General features: G+C 42.1%; 1 pseudogene, 2 gene segments (V, D, J or C) and 1 further gene; 1 reads left to right on the top strand and 3 right to left on the bottom strand.

Moving 5' to 3' along the window:
* Positions 1–15132, bottom strand: part of Tcra (T cell receptor alpha chain) — a 1796232-nt gene that overhangs the window by 1354657 nt on the left and 426443 nt on the right.
* Positions 5609–6177, bottom strand: Trav15d-1-dv6d-1 (T cell receptor alpha variable 15D-1-DV6D-1). The segment is given in 2 exon segments: positions 5609–5908; positions 6129–6177. Coding segments are annotated over 2 exon segments (349 nt in total).
* On the top strand, positions 6792–8543 carry Gm6740 (predicted gene 6740; annotated as a pseudogene).
* Positions 13376–13877, bottom strand: Trav14d-1 (T-cell receptor alpha variable region 14D-1). The segment is given in 2 exon segments: positions 13376–13687; positions 13826–13877. Coding segments are annotated over 2 exon segments (364 nt in total).

The raw sequence follows: 15132 nt of genomic DNA, 5'->3' as shown, positions 1-15132 counted from the left end.
TACACACAGTTTCAAACAGTAACAGAGTCCATATATCAGAACAAACAAGACCAAAACTATCAGACCTACCCACAAAGGGTCAATGGGAGAAAAAAGCATAACTACACAGCGAGGATCAATTGATCACTACACTGAGGTTATCATAGTTCCTTAACTTGTCCCAAAACCAGGAACCTTAACTTGTCCCAAAGCCTACTTCCTGGCAACTTTATATTCGCCTCTATTTTATCCGAGGTCCTTCCCAAACTCCTGGGTTACTTTGTGCCTACTTCCTGGCAACTTTATGCTCACCTCTATTTTATCCGAGGTCCTTCCCAAACTCCTGGGGTCGCAAGTTTCACTCACCGTGAACTTACCCTGCTGGCAACCACTGACTGCTGAAAGTTCTGAACTCGGTGGGGGAGTCGGTTCCCTGTACGGGCCACCAATTGTCGCGTCCGCTCTCGACCAGCAAGAACGACACGACCACCAGTCCTTCTAACAGCAGTTTATTCAGTCTTCATCTTTCTTCTTTCTCTTCATCAGTACCGTTCCCCAGCTGAAGAGTTCTGAATCCACGCCGGATCCTTCTCAACAGTCTGTTTTAAGGGAACACTTTATTAACCGCTTCTTCCCCGTGATGCAGTTCTGAATCCTCCCTGTAGCAGGGGTCTTCGCTCGTGCCTGAAGATGTTTCTTGTCCCGGGTTTCGGCACCACTTCTTGCGCGCGCCCCCAACTCGCCAGCAAGAACGACGCTGCTACAGGATCCTTCTGCACATGTTTATTCAGTCCTATTTCTTCTTCCTCTATATCTCCCTTGTTTATATATCTCCCTTGTTTATATCTCCCCTGTTTATATCTCCCTTGTTTTTATATCTCCCTTGTTTTTATATCTCCCTTGTTTTTATATCTCCCTTGTTTTTATATCTCCCCACTAATAGTAATCCTCTCTTGAATAATAATCCTCCCTCTAGCCTGGGCCTCTCACTCTTTTATACTTTCAGTTCCCATCCACGCACAGCAGGCCACGCCACCTCACCAGGCATGCAGCTTCAGCTAATCAGGGCAGCAGGGGCAAATCTCCATCAAATTGGATTCACCGGTATCCTGGTGCACCTGCGCAGCTCTCAAGATGTTTGTGGCTTATATGAGGAAGTCAGGTGCAAGTCATATGACTTAGCAGCAGTCCCTGGCACCTTTGGGACTGCCGCCACACCCGCTCCTAACAAAAGATAGAGAACTTCAGACCAATTTCCCTTATGAATATTGATTCAAAAATACTCAATAAAATTCTCGATAACCGAATCCAAGAACACATTGATGCAATCACCCATCCTGACCAAGTAGGATTTAGTCCAGGAATGCAGGGATGGTTTAATATACAAAAATCCAAAAACATAATCCATTATATAAACAAACTCAAAGACAAAAACCACATGATCATCTTTTTAGACACAGAGAAAGCATATGACAAAATCCAACACCCATTCATGATAAAAGTCTTGGAAATATCAGGAATTCAAAGCCCATACCTAAACATGATAAAAGCAATCTACAGCAAACCAGTAGCCAACATCAAAGTAAATGGTGATCAGCTGGAAGCAATCCCAATAAAATCAGGGACTAGACAAGGCTGCCCACTTTATTCCTACCTATTCAATATTGTACTTGAAGTCCTATCCAGAGCAATTCGACAACAAAAGGAGATCAAGAGGATACAAATTGGAAAGAAAGAAGTCAAAATATCACTTTTTGCAGATGATATGATAGTATATATAAGTGACCCTAAAAATTCCACCAGAGAACTCCTAAACCTGATAAACAACTTCGGTGAAGTAGGTGGATATAAAATTAACTCAAACAAGTCAATGGCCTTTCTCTACACAAAGAATAAACAGGCTGAGAAAGAAATTAGGGAAACAAGGGTGCTTCTCAATAGTCACAAATAATATCAAACTTCAAGTGTCTGAAGAAAGAAATTAAAGAAGATCTCAGAAGATGGAAAGATCTCCCATTCTCATGGATTGGCAGGATCAACATTGTAAAAATGGCTATCTTGCCAAAAGCAATCTACAGATTCAATGCAATACCCATCAAAATTCCAACTCAATTCCTCAACGAATTAGAAAGATCAATCTGCAAATTCATCTGGAATAACAAAAAACCTAGGATAGCAAAAACTCTTCTCAAGGATAAAAGAATCTCTGGTGGAATCATCATGCCTGACCTAAAGCTTTTCTACAGAGCAATTGTGATAAAAACTGCATGGTACTGGTATAGTGACAGACAAGTAGACCAATGGAATAGAATTGAAGACCCAGAAATGAACCACACACCTATGGTCACTTGATCTTCGACAAGGGAGCTAAAATTATCCAGTAGAAAAAACACAGCTTTTTCAACAAATGGTGCTGGCACAACTGGTTGTTATCATGTAGAAGAATGTGAATTGATCCATTTCTATCTCCTTCTACTAAGTTCAAATCTAAGTGGATCAAGGAACTCCACATAAAACCAGAGACACTGAAATTTATAGAGGAGAAAGTGGGGGAAAGCCTCGAAGATATGGGTACAGGGGGAAAATTCCTGAATTGAACAGCAATGGCTTGTGTTGTAAGATCGAGAATTGACAAATGGGACTTCATGAAACTGCAAAGCTTCTGTAAGGCAAAAGACACCGTCAATAAGACAAAAAGGCCACCAACAGATTGGGAAAGGATCTTTACCTATCCTAAATCAGATAGGGAACTAATATCCAATATATATAAAGAACTCAAGAAGGTGGACTCCAGAAAATAAAATAACGCCATTAAAAAACGGGACTCAGAGCTAAACAAAGAATTCTCACCCGAGGAATACCAAATTGCTGAGAAGCACCTGAAAAAATGTTCAGCATCCGTTATCATCAGAGAAATGCAATCAAAATAACCCTGAGATTCTATGTCACACCAGTCAGAATGGCTAAGATCAAAAATTCAGGTGACAGCAGATGCTGGCGAGGATGTGGGAAAGAGGAACACTCCTCCATTGTTGGTGGGATTGCAAGCTTGTACAACCACTCTGGAAATCAGTCTGGCGGTTCCCCCAGAAAATTGGACATAGTCCTACCAGAGGATCCCACAATACCTCTCCTGGTCATAGATCCAGAAGATGTCCCATCAGGTAAGAAGGACACATGCTCCACTATGTTCATAGCAGCTTTATTTATAATAGCCAGAAGCTGGAAAGAACTCAGATGCCTCTCAACAGAGGAATGGATACAAAAAAATGTGGTATATTTACACAATGGAGTACTACTCAGCTATTAAAAAGAATGAATTTATGAAATTCCTAGGCAAATGGTTGGACCTGGAGGGCATCATCCTGAGTGAGGTAACCCAATCACAAAAGAACTCACATAATATGTATTTACTGATAAGTGGATATTAGCCCAGAAACTTAGAATACCCAAGATATAATTTACAATTTGCATAACACATGAAACTCAAGAAACGAAGACCAAAGTGTGGACACTTTGCCCCTTCTTAGAATTGGGAACAAAACACCCATGGAAGAAGTTACAGATACAAAGTTTGGAGCTGAGACAAAAGGATGGACCATCTAGAAACTGCCATATCCAGGGATCCATCCCATAATCAGCCTCCAAAAGCTGACACCGTTGCATACACTAGCAAGATTTTGCTGAAAGGACCCAGATATAGCTGTCTCTTGTGAGGCTATGCCGGGACCTAACAAACACAGAAGTTGATGCTCACAGTCAGCTATTGGATGGATCACAGGGCCCCCAATGGAGGAGCTAGAGAAAGTACCCAAGGAGCTTAAGGGATCTGCAACCCTATAGGTGGAACAACATTATGAACTAACCAGTACCCCGGAGCTCTTGACTCTAGCTGCATATGTATCAAAAGATGGCCTAGTCGGCCATCACTGGAAAGAGAGGACCATTGGACATGCAAAGTTTATATGCCCCACTACAGGGGAACACCAGGGCCAAAAAGTGGGAGTGGGTGGGTAGGAGAGTGGGGGGGGGGAGAGTATGGGGGACTTTTGGGATAGCATTGGAAATGTAAATAATGAAAATACCTAATAAAAAAGAAGAAAAAAGAATACATTAGCACAGCCAAATTTTCTCTCTGTGGCTCTCACAGACCCCATACAGGTGGACACCTCACTGCTGAATACAGCAAGCACTAACTGGCAGAGACAGTCTGCTGCAGCTTTGTTGACTGGCTGGTTCTGTGAAGAAAGGACAATCTTGCCCCCCTTCTGTTTGTTTTAGTTCTTTCTCTTAAATGACATATGGTGCTTTTACTTTAACTGTTTTCCATGTTATTCCAGAAACCCAAGTTTCTATCTGACTGTTTATCCAGACATCCTGTGGTTGCTCTGTAGTCTCAACTTGAATTACCTGAAAATAGGGGAAGGAGGGTTGACTCAGTGGATAAGAGTACTTGCTGCTCTTGTGGAAGACCCAGATCCTGTGCCTAGCACCCATCTGTTAACACATACCTTTCAATAACTCCACTTTAAGGGACTGTAATGTCCTCTTCTGGCCTACACGAACACCAGAGCACACACACGCACAGCCAAAACAATTACATAAATGATATTAAAAAATAAATCTTTAAAACACAACTGAAAACACATTTTCCAAAATTTACTTCCCATGTTGCTCAGGTTAGATGGTGGACGTGGAAAAGGCAACTGTAGATGACTTGAGAAACAGGTTTGATGTTTATGTTTTGTTCACTTCTGAGGATTCAGGCCCAAGGTACATATGATGTCAATTAGTCCCTGATGACTTTATTATTGACTCCTTAACCCATACTTCCAATAGCATATATTCATCATGATTCAAGTATATGTGTAGCACATTGGTAAGTGACACAGTTTCTTCTGAAGTCCCATCCCTTTCCTCCAATCCCCACCCTCCACTTCTGCCACAAGCACATATGAGATTTGGGAGGTAAGAAAGTTTTGTTCTTCTAGACACCAATTGCATTCTGAGTCACTGTATTTTCACAAATCTCAGTACACGAGATGACTTTATGCAGCTGGCCTTCCTAGTGGCTGGTCAAACTGACCTTCAGCACTTCAGGCTCAGTCCCAGATGCAAAGACAAAGTTTTGTGGGGATAACCTGGTCACCACCAGCAATTTCATGGAGTGAACTCCTTATAATCTGTCTCTGACTACTTCACTTGCTGGATCTTTTTTCTCTGAGTGTGACTTTTACCAGGAAGCTATTTTTGCTATTCCAGATAACTCATCTGAGGTATGTTATTCCCAACTCAAAGAGAAACTGATACTTTATATTATTGTGGTGCAAGATTCCCAACTGTAGAAAATACTACACATGGTCTCTGTGATCTATTTTTAACTGTTTCAAGACAATGTATTATAGAAAGCAGCTTGCCATAATTGTTTCTGAATTGCATGGACTGAGGTTTTACTTAGAAACACAGTTCTGATGCAGACCACAGAGGCAGCATCCACAGCTGGGACCTTTTTGTTCAGGATGTGCAGGTGTGTTTCTCAGCTGGGCTTCCTCCCTCAGCGGGGAGGGGACTCTGCTTAAGGAGCCCCAGTTTTTGTTCAGCTTGTGCTGTCACTTCAAACACTGTGCCAGCTCCCAGAGAGCACAGAAATACTTTCCCGAATCGTCTGGTTGTAAAGCTGAAATGATAAGGCTGATGGATTTGAGTGATTTCTGGAAGACTACAGAATAGCGGCCGCTCCTCTCTTTTGCAGTAGAAGAAGACGTTTGTCGAATAAGGAAAACCATCTCTCCACTAAGAAGGTGCTTGTACCAGAAAAGATGGTATAAGACCTGACTTGTCTCATATGAACAGTCCAGGGTGAGTTCTTCGCCCTCCTGCCTGCTTGCTGTTGACCAGACCTGAATCACTTTCTCGGCCACATTAGATCCTGCAGAGCAATCAAAAGGAAGAATTAAAAGCTTAGCCTGTGACAGTGTGAACAAAACACTTTTGGAATTGGGCATTTTAAAACCCAAAGACAAGCCTGACTAAATAAACATTGTGGTGGCTTCTTTCCAATCCCTCTTCCCCATCATGTCTGTAGGAACTGCCATATGCCTGTCAATGCTTCCTGTTTATATCCTTAGTTATACATGATGCATTCATACCAGAGAAAGCCAAGGCCACCAGCACACAGAACAGGCTGTGAGGAGGCATGTGACACACTGTCCTCTGCATGAGTGTGTCTGCTCTGCCTCAGCTCAGAGATCAGTGTCTAAGTGCCTGCCACATGCACTGCCTACATTCTTATGTAGCACCCCAAACAGGAAATGGGGTTTTCTAAGGTCATAGGCCACAAGTTCTATGTAGAGAGAGAAAAGGTGGAGCTTGCCACAGCCTTTTACTTACTTCCTTGTCTTCCTTGTTAGATAAAGGAGGCAGCACTTAGAAGGGAGCATGGGAAAATCCATGCTGAGGAGGTAGCTGCTTTACCCACATGGGTATTATTCAGTGGGATAATGTTAGGACCCCAAGTTAAATTCATCATGAACCATATGAGATAAGTAATGTACTTACAGGTCATTATCAGATGTTTTCTTCTCTACATCAATTTGCTACTAAAGGTTAACAAAGAAAAAGTCCTCACAAGTCCATGCATCTTCCCCAGGAAACATCAGGATCTAAAATAGTGATAGGGTTTATTTAAATTCTGCAATTAACAAAGGTAGTTCTAAACTGTGTAGTAAAGGGCAGTCCATTAGAATTCCAGAAGATCCCTGCTGCTTACCTTATATAACATTGTAACAGGAATAAAATAATAGTCTTTGGACTGCCGGCTCCGGGTTCTGCGAGGAGCCTCCTGCCAGCCGCCGCGTCTCCCTGCCCTCGCTGCCCCTCCATGTGCCCGGGCGCCGCCGCTCCGCCTCGGGCCGCTGCTCACCCCGGGGTTTATGGAAGTGATGGAAGGACCCCTCAACCTTGCTCACCAACAGAGCCGCCGAGCAGACCGTTTGTTAGCTGCTGGGAAATACGAAGAGGCGATTTCTTGTCACAGAAAGGCAACAACATATCTCTCTGAAGCCATGAAGCTGACCGAGTCTGAGCAGGCTCACTTATCACTGGAACTGCAAAGGGACAGCCACATGAAACAGCTTCTTCTCATCCAGGAGAGGTGGAAGAGAGCAAAGCGAGAGGAGCGGTTGAAAGCGCAGCAGAGCACGGAACGAGATGGAGCCCCCCACCTGCAGGCACCTCCCAGGCCCTCTGAGGATGCTGAAGGCCAGAGCCCTCTGCTTTCTCAGCCATACATCCCTTCCACAGAGAGGCGCCTCCCCGAGGTGCAGGGGGTCTTTGACAGGGATCCAGACACATTGTTGTTTTTACTTCAGCAAAAGAATGAGCCATCAGAGCCTTGTATTGGAAGCAAAGCCCCAAAAGATGATAAAACGATTATAGAGGAGCAGGCAACCAAAATAGCAGATTTGAAGAGGCATGTGGAGTTCCTTGTGGCTGAGAATGAAAGATTAAGGAAAGAAAATAAACAGCTAAAGGCTGAAAAGGCCAGACTCCTGAAAGGCACAGCTGAGAAGGAACTGGACGTCGATGCAGACTTTGTAGAGAAGTCAGAGCTGTGGGGCTTACCTTCACACTCGGAATCCGCCGCTGCCTCTTCAACCTGGCAGAAGTTTGCAGCTAACACGGGGAAAGCCAAGGACATTCCAATACCCAACCTCCCTCCTCTGGATTTCCCATCTCCAGAGCTTCCTCTGATGGAGCTCTCGGAGGACATTCTGAAAGGATTCATGACTGACTAAGATGGAAGGCCATTGGAGAGGCTGGCGACAGTTAATCCAGAAAAGAATATAAAGGGAAAGCCACGCCCCAGGGGAATGCCAGAGATGCTCCTTCATCTGGTATGCTGTGGGAGAAGAGGCGGTGCCAGGACCTGGGAAAGTCACTGTGAAACATCACTTACCTTTGTCACGACTAAAGCTCATGATTCCGACTCGGCAGACACTGAACTCTTGGCGGTTCGCTTTCTTATGATACAAACCAAATGGCTACCTGGAATAATTTTTCAAACAGTTATTTTTCTTCAGGGTTAAATGTATAAAAGTATGTCATTAATCTATAATGCCATAAATGATAATGCAAAAGCTAAATATGGTGGCCTGAGAGGCTCACTTGTATTTGGAACATGCTTTCTATCATGCGTTGACTGTATGCATTTTCTGCACATTGTGTTTGTTTGAGATGTGGTGTGTAAGATACACGCTTCCAGATGGAACTGTACGTGCCACGTTTGCACTACTCGTAACATAATGAGAACCTCAAGACTATCAGGAGAAATATTTAAATTTCCATTTTATGAAGAAAGGAACCAAATTATTAGTTACGCTTTTTAAAGAAATTACCAGTTTACATAATTAATCAGGGTGCATTTAAGTTCTAACTTTGTGTTATATGATGCATCATTTGAAAATACTGAGGCACTCTCCTTTGTGCTGAATGATGCATGTGTGAAAGCAATGCTAGTTAGCAGTATTTGATTGTAAGAAATAAATAAAATAATTGTGTTTCATACAAAAAAAAATAATAGTCTTTGGAGGTCTAGGAGATACTCATTGTGTCAGTTCCCTTCTGTAGACCATGAGAACCTACGTGTGGATCACCAGTGGCCACATGAGAATCTAGATGTGGTAGAGGGCACCTGAAATTCCAGATATGGGAAGCAAAGGCAGAAATATTCAAGGGTTTCACAAGTCAGTCAGTATAGTTGAGTTGGTGACATTCAGGTTCAGTGAGTGTCTATCCCTACACCAAATAAAGAGGTGGACAGCAATAGAAGATAGCAAATGTTAACCATGAGCACTGGTTCACACACACACACACACACACACACACACACACACACAGAGAGAGAGAGAGAGAGAGAGAGAGACAGAGACAGAGACAGAGACAGAGACAGACAGAGACAGAGACAGGGACGAGACAGACAGAAAAACAGAAGACACAGGGACACAGAACAGAGACACAGCGATAGACAGACAGAGACACAAACAGAGATAAAGGACAATAACTAAAAACCCCATTTTTACAAACATGGATTAACTTTTAAAAGTCTAACATTAGGATGCATTCAGAAGATGGTTCTTGTACTTACATAGAGAACTCTGCATATTACATGTCCTGAAAGTTTCTACCATTTCCCCCAATTATCACTTGTTGAATTCTGTTTCATTTTAGTTTACACAATGGTCATTGATAAGCTTTCCATGTCTATCTCTGATTCAAGTCTATTACATGTGCATGATGCAAATAACCTGCACTTATGGTGATGTTAAAGCCATGTAAATTGGTGGTTGGATTTTTATTGTCATTTAGTATGTAGTTCATAATCTTTCACTTGCTATCCCAATGGATGAAATAACTCAAAAGGGAGTCAAAAGAGAAAATACAAACAAGGTTTCTGAAAGAGCTCCACATCTCTCTATGAGATCAAATGACCTATAATCAAGTACATCAGGGACTATTGTCTGGTATCTGGGGTATATTCCGCTGTCCATTTCACTGCTGAGAGCTGAGAGCACATGCTCTGGACTGCAGTCTCTGTAGTTAGCAGGAGACCATGGGAGCCACAGCAGCCTGGGGAGCTCAGGATGGCACAGCTCTGCCCCTGCTCTCCTTCTCCACAGAGCAGGTGGATGCTCTCCTGCCACATAGCCACAGCCTCTGAGATGTGACTTTAGAGTACATTATTGGGTTTGAGTCCTGGGCTGGACAATTTGTCTCATTCTAAATGCTGCTTTGTCTTTCCTTGTGATTTATTGACAGACAATACTTCCTAGTGAATATAAAGCTTAAGGTTGGTAGAGAGATAGCTCAACAGGGAAAAGCACTTGCTGCTAATGATAAAGGCAGCACTCTCAGTGCCCAGGACCCATTTGACAAGCCAGTGTCCTGCAAAACCTGCAACAACTCCAGCTTTGAGGGATTGGACACAACCTCCTGGCCTTCACATGCACACATGTGTACCTATACACAAGTCTGTGTATACTCACACATACATACACAAACAAAAATACAATCTTTTAAAAACAATAAAGCTTAATATTTAAGGAATCATAAAAACAAATCAGTCATTCAGGAAAATAGGGATAATGGTGCACTTAATTTAGAAGTGGGAAGGTAGGTCAATAAAGAAAAAGAGGAGAGAAAATAAATGCGGAGGGCCTGCCCCAGCTGGAATGGGTTGAGCAGAACATAGCATTGGATGCCGACCAAAAGACTGGTGGTCCATGGCCTTGCAGGACACTTAACAATTTTTTACTGTTCTGTGCTTCATTAGGTGCTGGAGACTTAACTCTGTCTTATTATTCTGTGATAAAAACTTAAATCTTTATTATTGTTCTGTGCTTGATTAAGCACTGAGGAATCTTAATACTTTATCTTATTATTTACTTTATAATTCTCTGTTCTTGCATAAGTGCTGGAAAACTTAGCTCTAACTTTATACTTTATAATTCTCTGTGCTTAAACAAATGTTAGAAAACTTAACTCTTACTTTATAAACATATTTTATAATCCTCTGGCAATTAATATATGCTGTCTAGCAGTGGAGGATTAAGTAAAAATGCCCTTTGTTCTTTTCTCTCTTACCCAGAAGCCTAGCTACTTGGTAGCCAGGCTAGAGGGAGGTTTGGAACAATTAGCTTTTAGTTGAGTCAGGAAAAAAAAAGTCATGTTCACAGAAAGAAGTTTTTTACATCAGCAAATATGCATAGACATGCATACACATTCACACATGCATTCATACATGACCAAACACGTCGGGCCTGATCACTTGTGTCATCAACTCCACATGTATTCATGCATACTTACATGCACACGCCTATCCTTAAATGTGCATATATCTATTTAGTGGACAGAGCAAAAGCCCCACGAATAAGCTCCATAGAGCAAGTGCCAGTTGCACTTGAAAGAACTCACTCATTCTGGATGAAAAATAAGCTTCAACCTTTATTGCTTACAGAAAGAAAAAAAACTTTCTTTTGAGTGTGAAAAAGCCCTGTCCTTGTCAGTGAGAAGAAACTTGCTGTTAGGGAAAAACACCTGTCTCATGGTAAGAAGAACCCTGTCTTCTCTGTGCTCACTCTGCTCACGCTGCTGTGTCCTGATGCCCAGCTCTGCTCTGCTCTGCTCTGCTCTGCTCGCTCTGCTCACGCTGCTATGTCCTGATGCCCAGCTCTGCTCTGCTCTGCTCTGCTCTGCTCTGCTCTGCTCTGCTCTGCTCTGCTCTGCTCTGCTCTGCTCGCTCTGCTCACGCTGCTGTGTCCTGATGCCCAGCTCTGCTCTGCTCTGCTCTGCTCTGCTCTGCTCTGCTCTGCTCTGCTCTGCTCTGCTCTGCTTCTCCTCTGCTCTGCTCTGCTCTGCTCTGCTCTGCTCTGCTCTGCTCTGCCTCCTCTGCTTCTTCTCTTGTTGCTATTATTCCCAGTTCTTGTAAATTTGCAGGATATGTGATCCCATGGTATCCTACTCCTCTTATTTTCAAAAGTTCATAAGTTCAAACATAAATTCAAATCATAAATTGAATAAGAATGGATGACAGAGATGTTTACATGTGTTTCCATTAAGACTAGTTATCTAATTAAACATCTACTATCTGTCACTAACTCACAGGTTCATTAAGAGTTTAAAACAAACAAACAAAAAAATCAAACAAACAAATCAGCATTTTGCTTCCTTGCTTTCCTCCAAGGAAGGTAACCAGGTGAGATTTGACATTAAAAAAAGAAAAAAAGAGTTTAAAACAATAATTCTTATGTCCAAGCACGATTTTGTCAAGAGGCAAATCATATGCCTAGTGTCTCATTATGTCACAGGATTAGACAAAGTCCTTATATAACTGTTATCTTAATCTGATCTGAGATGTTTAAGACTGTGAGTTTAGGGCCAAATAGTAAATTCATGACTCTGAGTTTATTGTTAGCCGGTTTTCAAGATTTTAGTTAGAAATAGCTGAGAGTAGGTAATGGGCAATAGTTCGTATTAATTTACATAGATAGTTGGTTTTCAAAAAACATGAGAAATTCACAGAATGTTATGTATTCACTTGTTGTTAAGACAAGTCTGCTCCTGACAGCTTTCCCTGTCTTGGATTCAAAGAAGAAATAGAACATCTATGAGTTGTTCCTGTTGTGTTGAGACAGCCACTAGGCAAGACTTGCCTCATTTCATCTACAGACATAATACTGTCCAAAGAAAGAAGCTTGATTCTGCCAAGACAGAGTAGGCTTGTCCTTAATATCCTGTTTCTCTAACTCTGTCAGATGTCTGTGGGCCAGAAGGCTGAAGACTGATGCTCCAACATGTTGAAGTAAGGGACTGTCCAGGTGATCAGCGGTGTCTATAAATTGGCTAAGTTTTGGACGCTGTCTTGGGCTTCCTATATATTTTCAGTTAATATCAGTTGTTCTTGGATTTCTGATAGGGCTGAAAAAATACATGGTCTCCTAGCCAACCCAGGTTATTACTTTGAGAGGAACAGATTTGAGAGGATGGTTTTCAGATGGCACTCATAACTTGATGGTAACCAACACATCTCTGATTGGACTTAAAGCCCACTAAGGAAGAGGAAAATAAGAGGACCTTTTGTTGTTCTGTGCATAGCCATAAAGACTATAGCTGATTTTATTTGAAAAAAATTTACATTCAAAAGTATATTTTGTTCATCAATAATATACAAATATGAAGTCACTTCTCTAGTGAAGGTTTTGTATTTTCATTATATAAGTAAATTAAATTCTTCTTTCCTTGACGATGTCATTTGTGTTGTAGACACATCTGCATCCTTGTGAAGGCCTCCTGGTTTACATGAATTTCTTGAAGGTAGATGTGGACTTGAGAGGCAAAACAATAGGAAGTAGAAGAAGTCAGTGGTCATGTAAATCACCGCTTCCTTGGTCATCAGAGGAAATTAAGATAAAAGAAAATTCTATGTGATTTCTACCCGAGAAGCCAAAGTCAAGGTCTCCTGACCCTGGGTTGTAACATTCACTCATTAACAACATTATTGACAAGAGAGTAGGTAGATGGGGCCTTTATAATTTATAGCTGGTACAAACCAAACACACAGAGAACTATTTGTACAACCACTCATAAGAGCAATTCATTTAAACTAGTTAAACACAACTAGAAGTCCAGCTGGTTTTGAGGAACAAGGAGACTGGAGAAAAGCAAGCCATGACTTTACGTTGGACTGTCACCAGCCTGAATGAGTCTAGCCCCTATATCCACTGTTCCTAGAAATGAAAACTCCCCCTGTATCTCTGCTAGGCTCAGCCCACAGCAGGGCTTTGCTGGAGCCTCAGCTGCAGGTTTGGGTATGGGCTGCAGGTGCCTGGAGAGCACTGTGCACTTGCTGCACAGAAGTAGGTAGCTGAGTCTCCAGGCTGAGAGTCTGTGATGTGCAAGGAGAGCTTTTTCTCCCTTTTATTGAAGAAGATTGTGAATCGTCCATCTTCCTTTTTATCGGACACTGAACGTATGGATATCAGGAGTGCAGGGCCTTCCCCAGGGAACTGCTGGTACCATGGGAAGTAGTTAAAAGTGCTGTCCTCATAACTGCAGTTCAGAATTGCGGTCTCTCCTTCCCAGACTGTCAGAGATTGGGGACTTTGTCTCACCTGCTGCTGGTCACGTTTCTCCTGCTGCTGGCCATTCACCCCTGTGTAGAGAAATAGCAACTGTTGATAGGTTCCCAGGAATGTACTTCCTGCTTAGATATCATGACTTGCCTGGTGCCCCAAGTCTCTCATGCCTCCACATTAATCCCACATTCTCGGATTTCTCCTTCATAACTCACCAGCTAGGTGAAGGCCTAGGAGTAAAAACGTTGCTGTCAGGATCTTGTCCATTCCTCCTAGACTGAAGCTTGAAGGGAACTCAGGTGACCTTTTGTCTCCCACAGAACACTGACTTCAACTTCACAGGCACCTCAGCTCTTTCAGCAGGCTCCACCCTTCACAGACGCTTTGCCTGAAGCTCTTTCTGACATAGGAAGCATTTCCTGTTCTGTTCAAACTTAGTATTTCTGAAAGCAGAGTCCTCAGAATCAGAAACCCTGTCATTATAATTGTGCTGTCACATATTGTTGGTAAAATTTTGTGTTGATATAGCCACCAAATATATGAGTGTGGATTCTCTGAAAGAAAGAAAGAAAGAAAGAAAGAAAGAAAGAAAGAAAGAAAGAAAGAAAGAAAGAAAGAAAGAAAGAAAGAAAGAGGGAGGGAGGGAGGGAGGGAGGGAGGGAGGGAGGGAGGGAGGGAGGAAGGAAGGAAGGAAGGAAGGAAGGAAGGAAGGAAGGAAGGAAGGAAGGAAGGAAGGAAGGAAGGAGAAAAGGAAGACCAATGATCCAATGATCCAGTAATTTAATACCATTTAGGGGCCCTGAGGTCATCATATAAGAGAGTCGGCATATAAACACATACGTGTGCATGTATGTTTATTATAGCACCATTCACTGTTGCTAAGATGTAGATATAACCTAGTCAGACAATGAATGAGGAAAACATTATATCTGAAACAACAGAGTAATACTCAGCCAGAAGGAAATATGAACTTAGGCCATCTGTAGAAAAATGAATGTTATTGAAGGATGTGATGCTAAAAGCAAAACAAAGCAGACATGTAGAGGCCTACAACACATATGTGTTCTCAAGTGTAAAAATAAAAAGAAAATGAAAGAAGGGGAAAAGGAAAGAAAAGATGATCTGAAAATGGAAGTTAGACAAATGAGTATGGAGGAGGGGGTCACTTGGAGGGGGAAAGGAGAGTACAGCAGAAAGGGATGGCAAGGTGAATATGGGGAAATCACTACAAATGCATATAATAAACTGTTACCACAAACCTACTAGCCTGACAATTAATGTATGCTAATAATTAGGATATTTATGATTAAGAAAGGATGAAATTTTCTCCATTCTAGAAGTTTATACACACACACACACGTACATAAAACAACTTACAATGGAGTTATTATATATGGGGCATGAACAGGCCTACCAGACTCCACAAGCTAGTGAACAAACAGGCAGTGGCAGTAATGGGTTACCTCGTTTGGTGTTTGAGTATATTTTCTATCTATGAGTAAGATAAATATAATGGCCAGAA

The sequence above is a fragment of the Mus musculus genome, chromosome 14 (genome assembly GCF_000001635.26).
Source record: "Mus musculus strain C57BL/6J chromosome 14, GRCm38.p6 C57BL/6J".
Lineage (NCBI taxonomy): Eukaryota > Metazoa > Chordata > Mammalia > Rodentia > Muridae > Mus > Mus musculus.
This window is presented reverse-complemented; position numbering and strand designations above follow the sequence as displayed.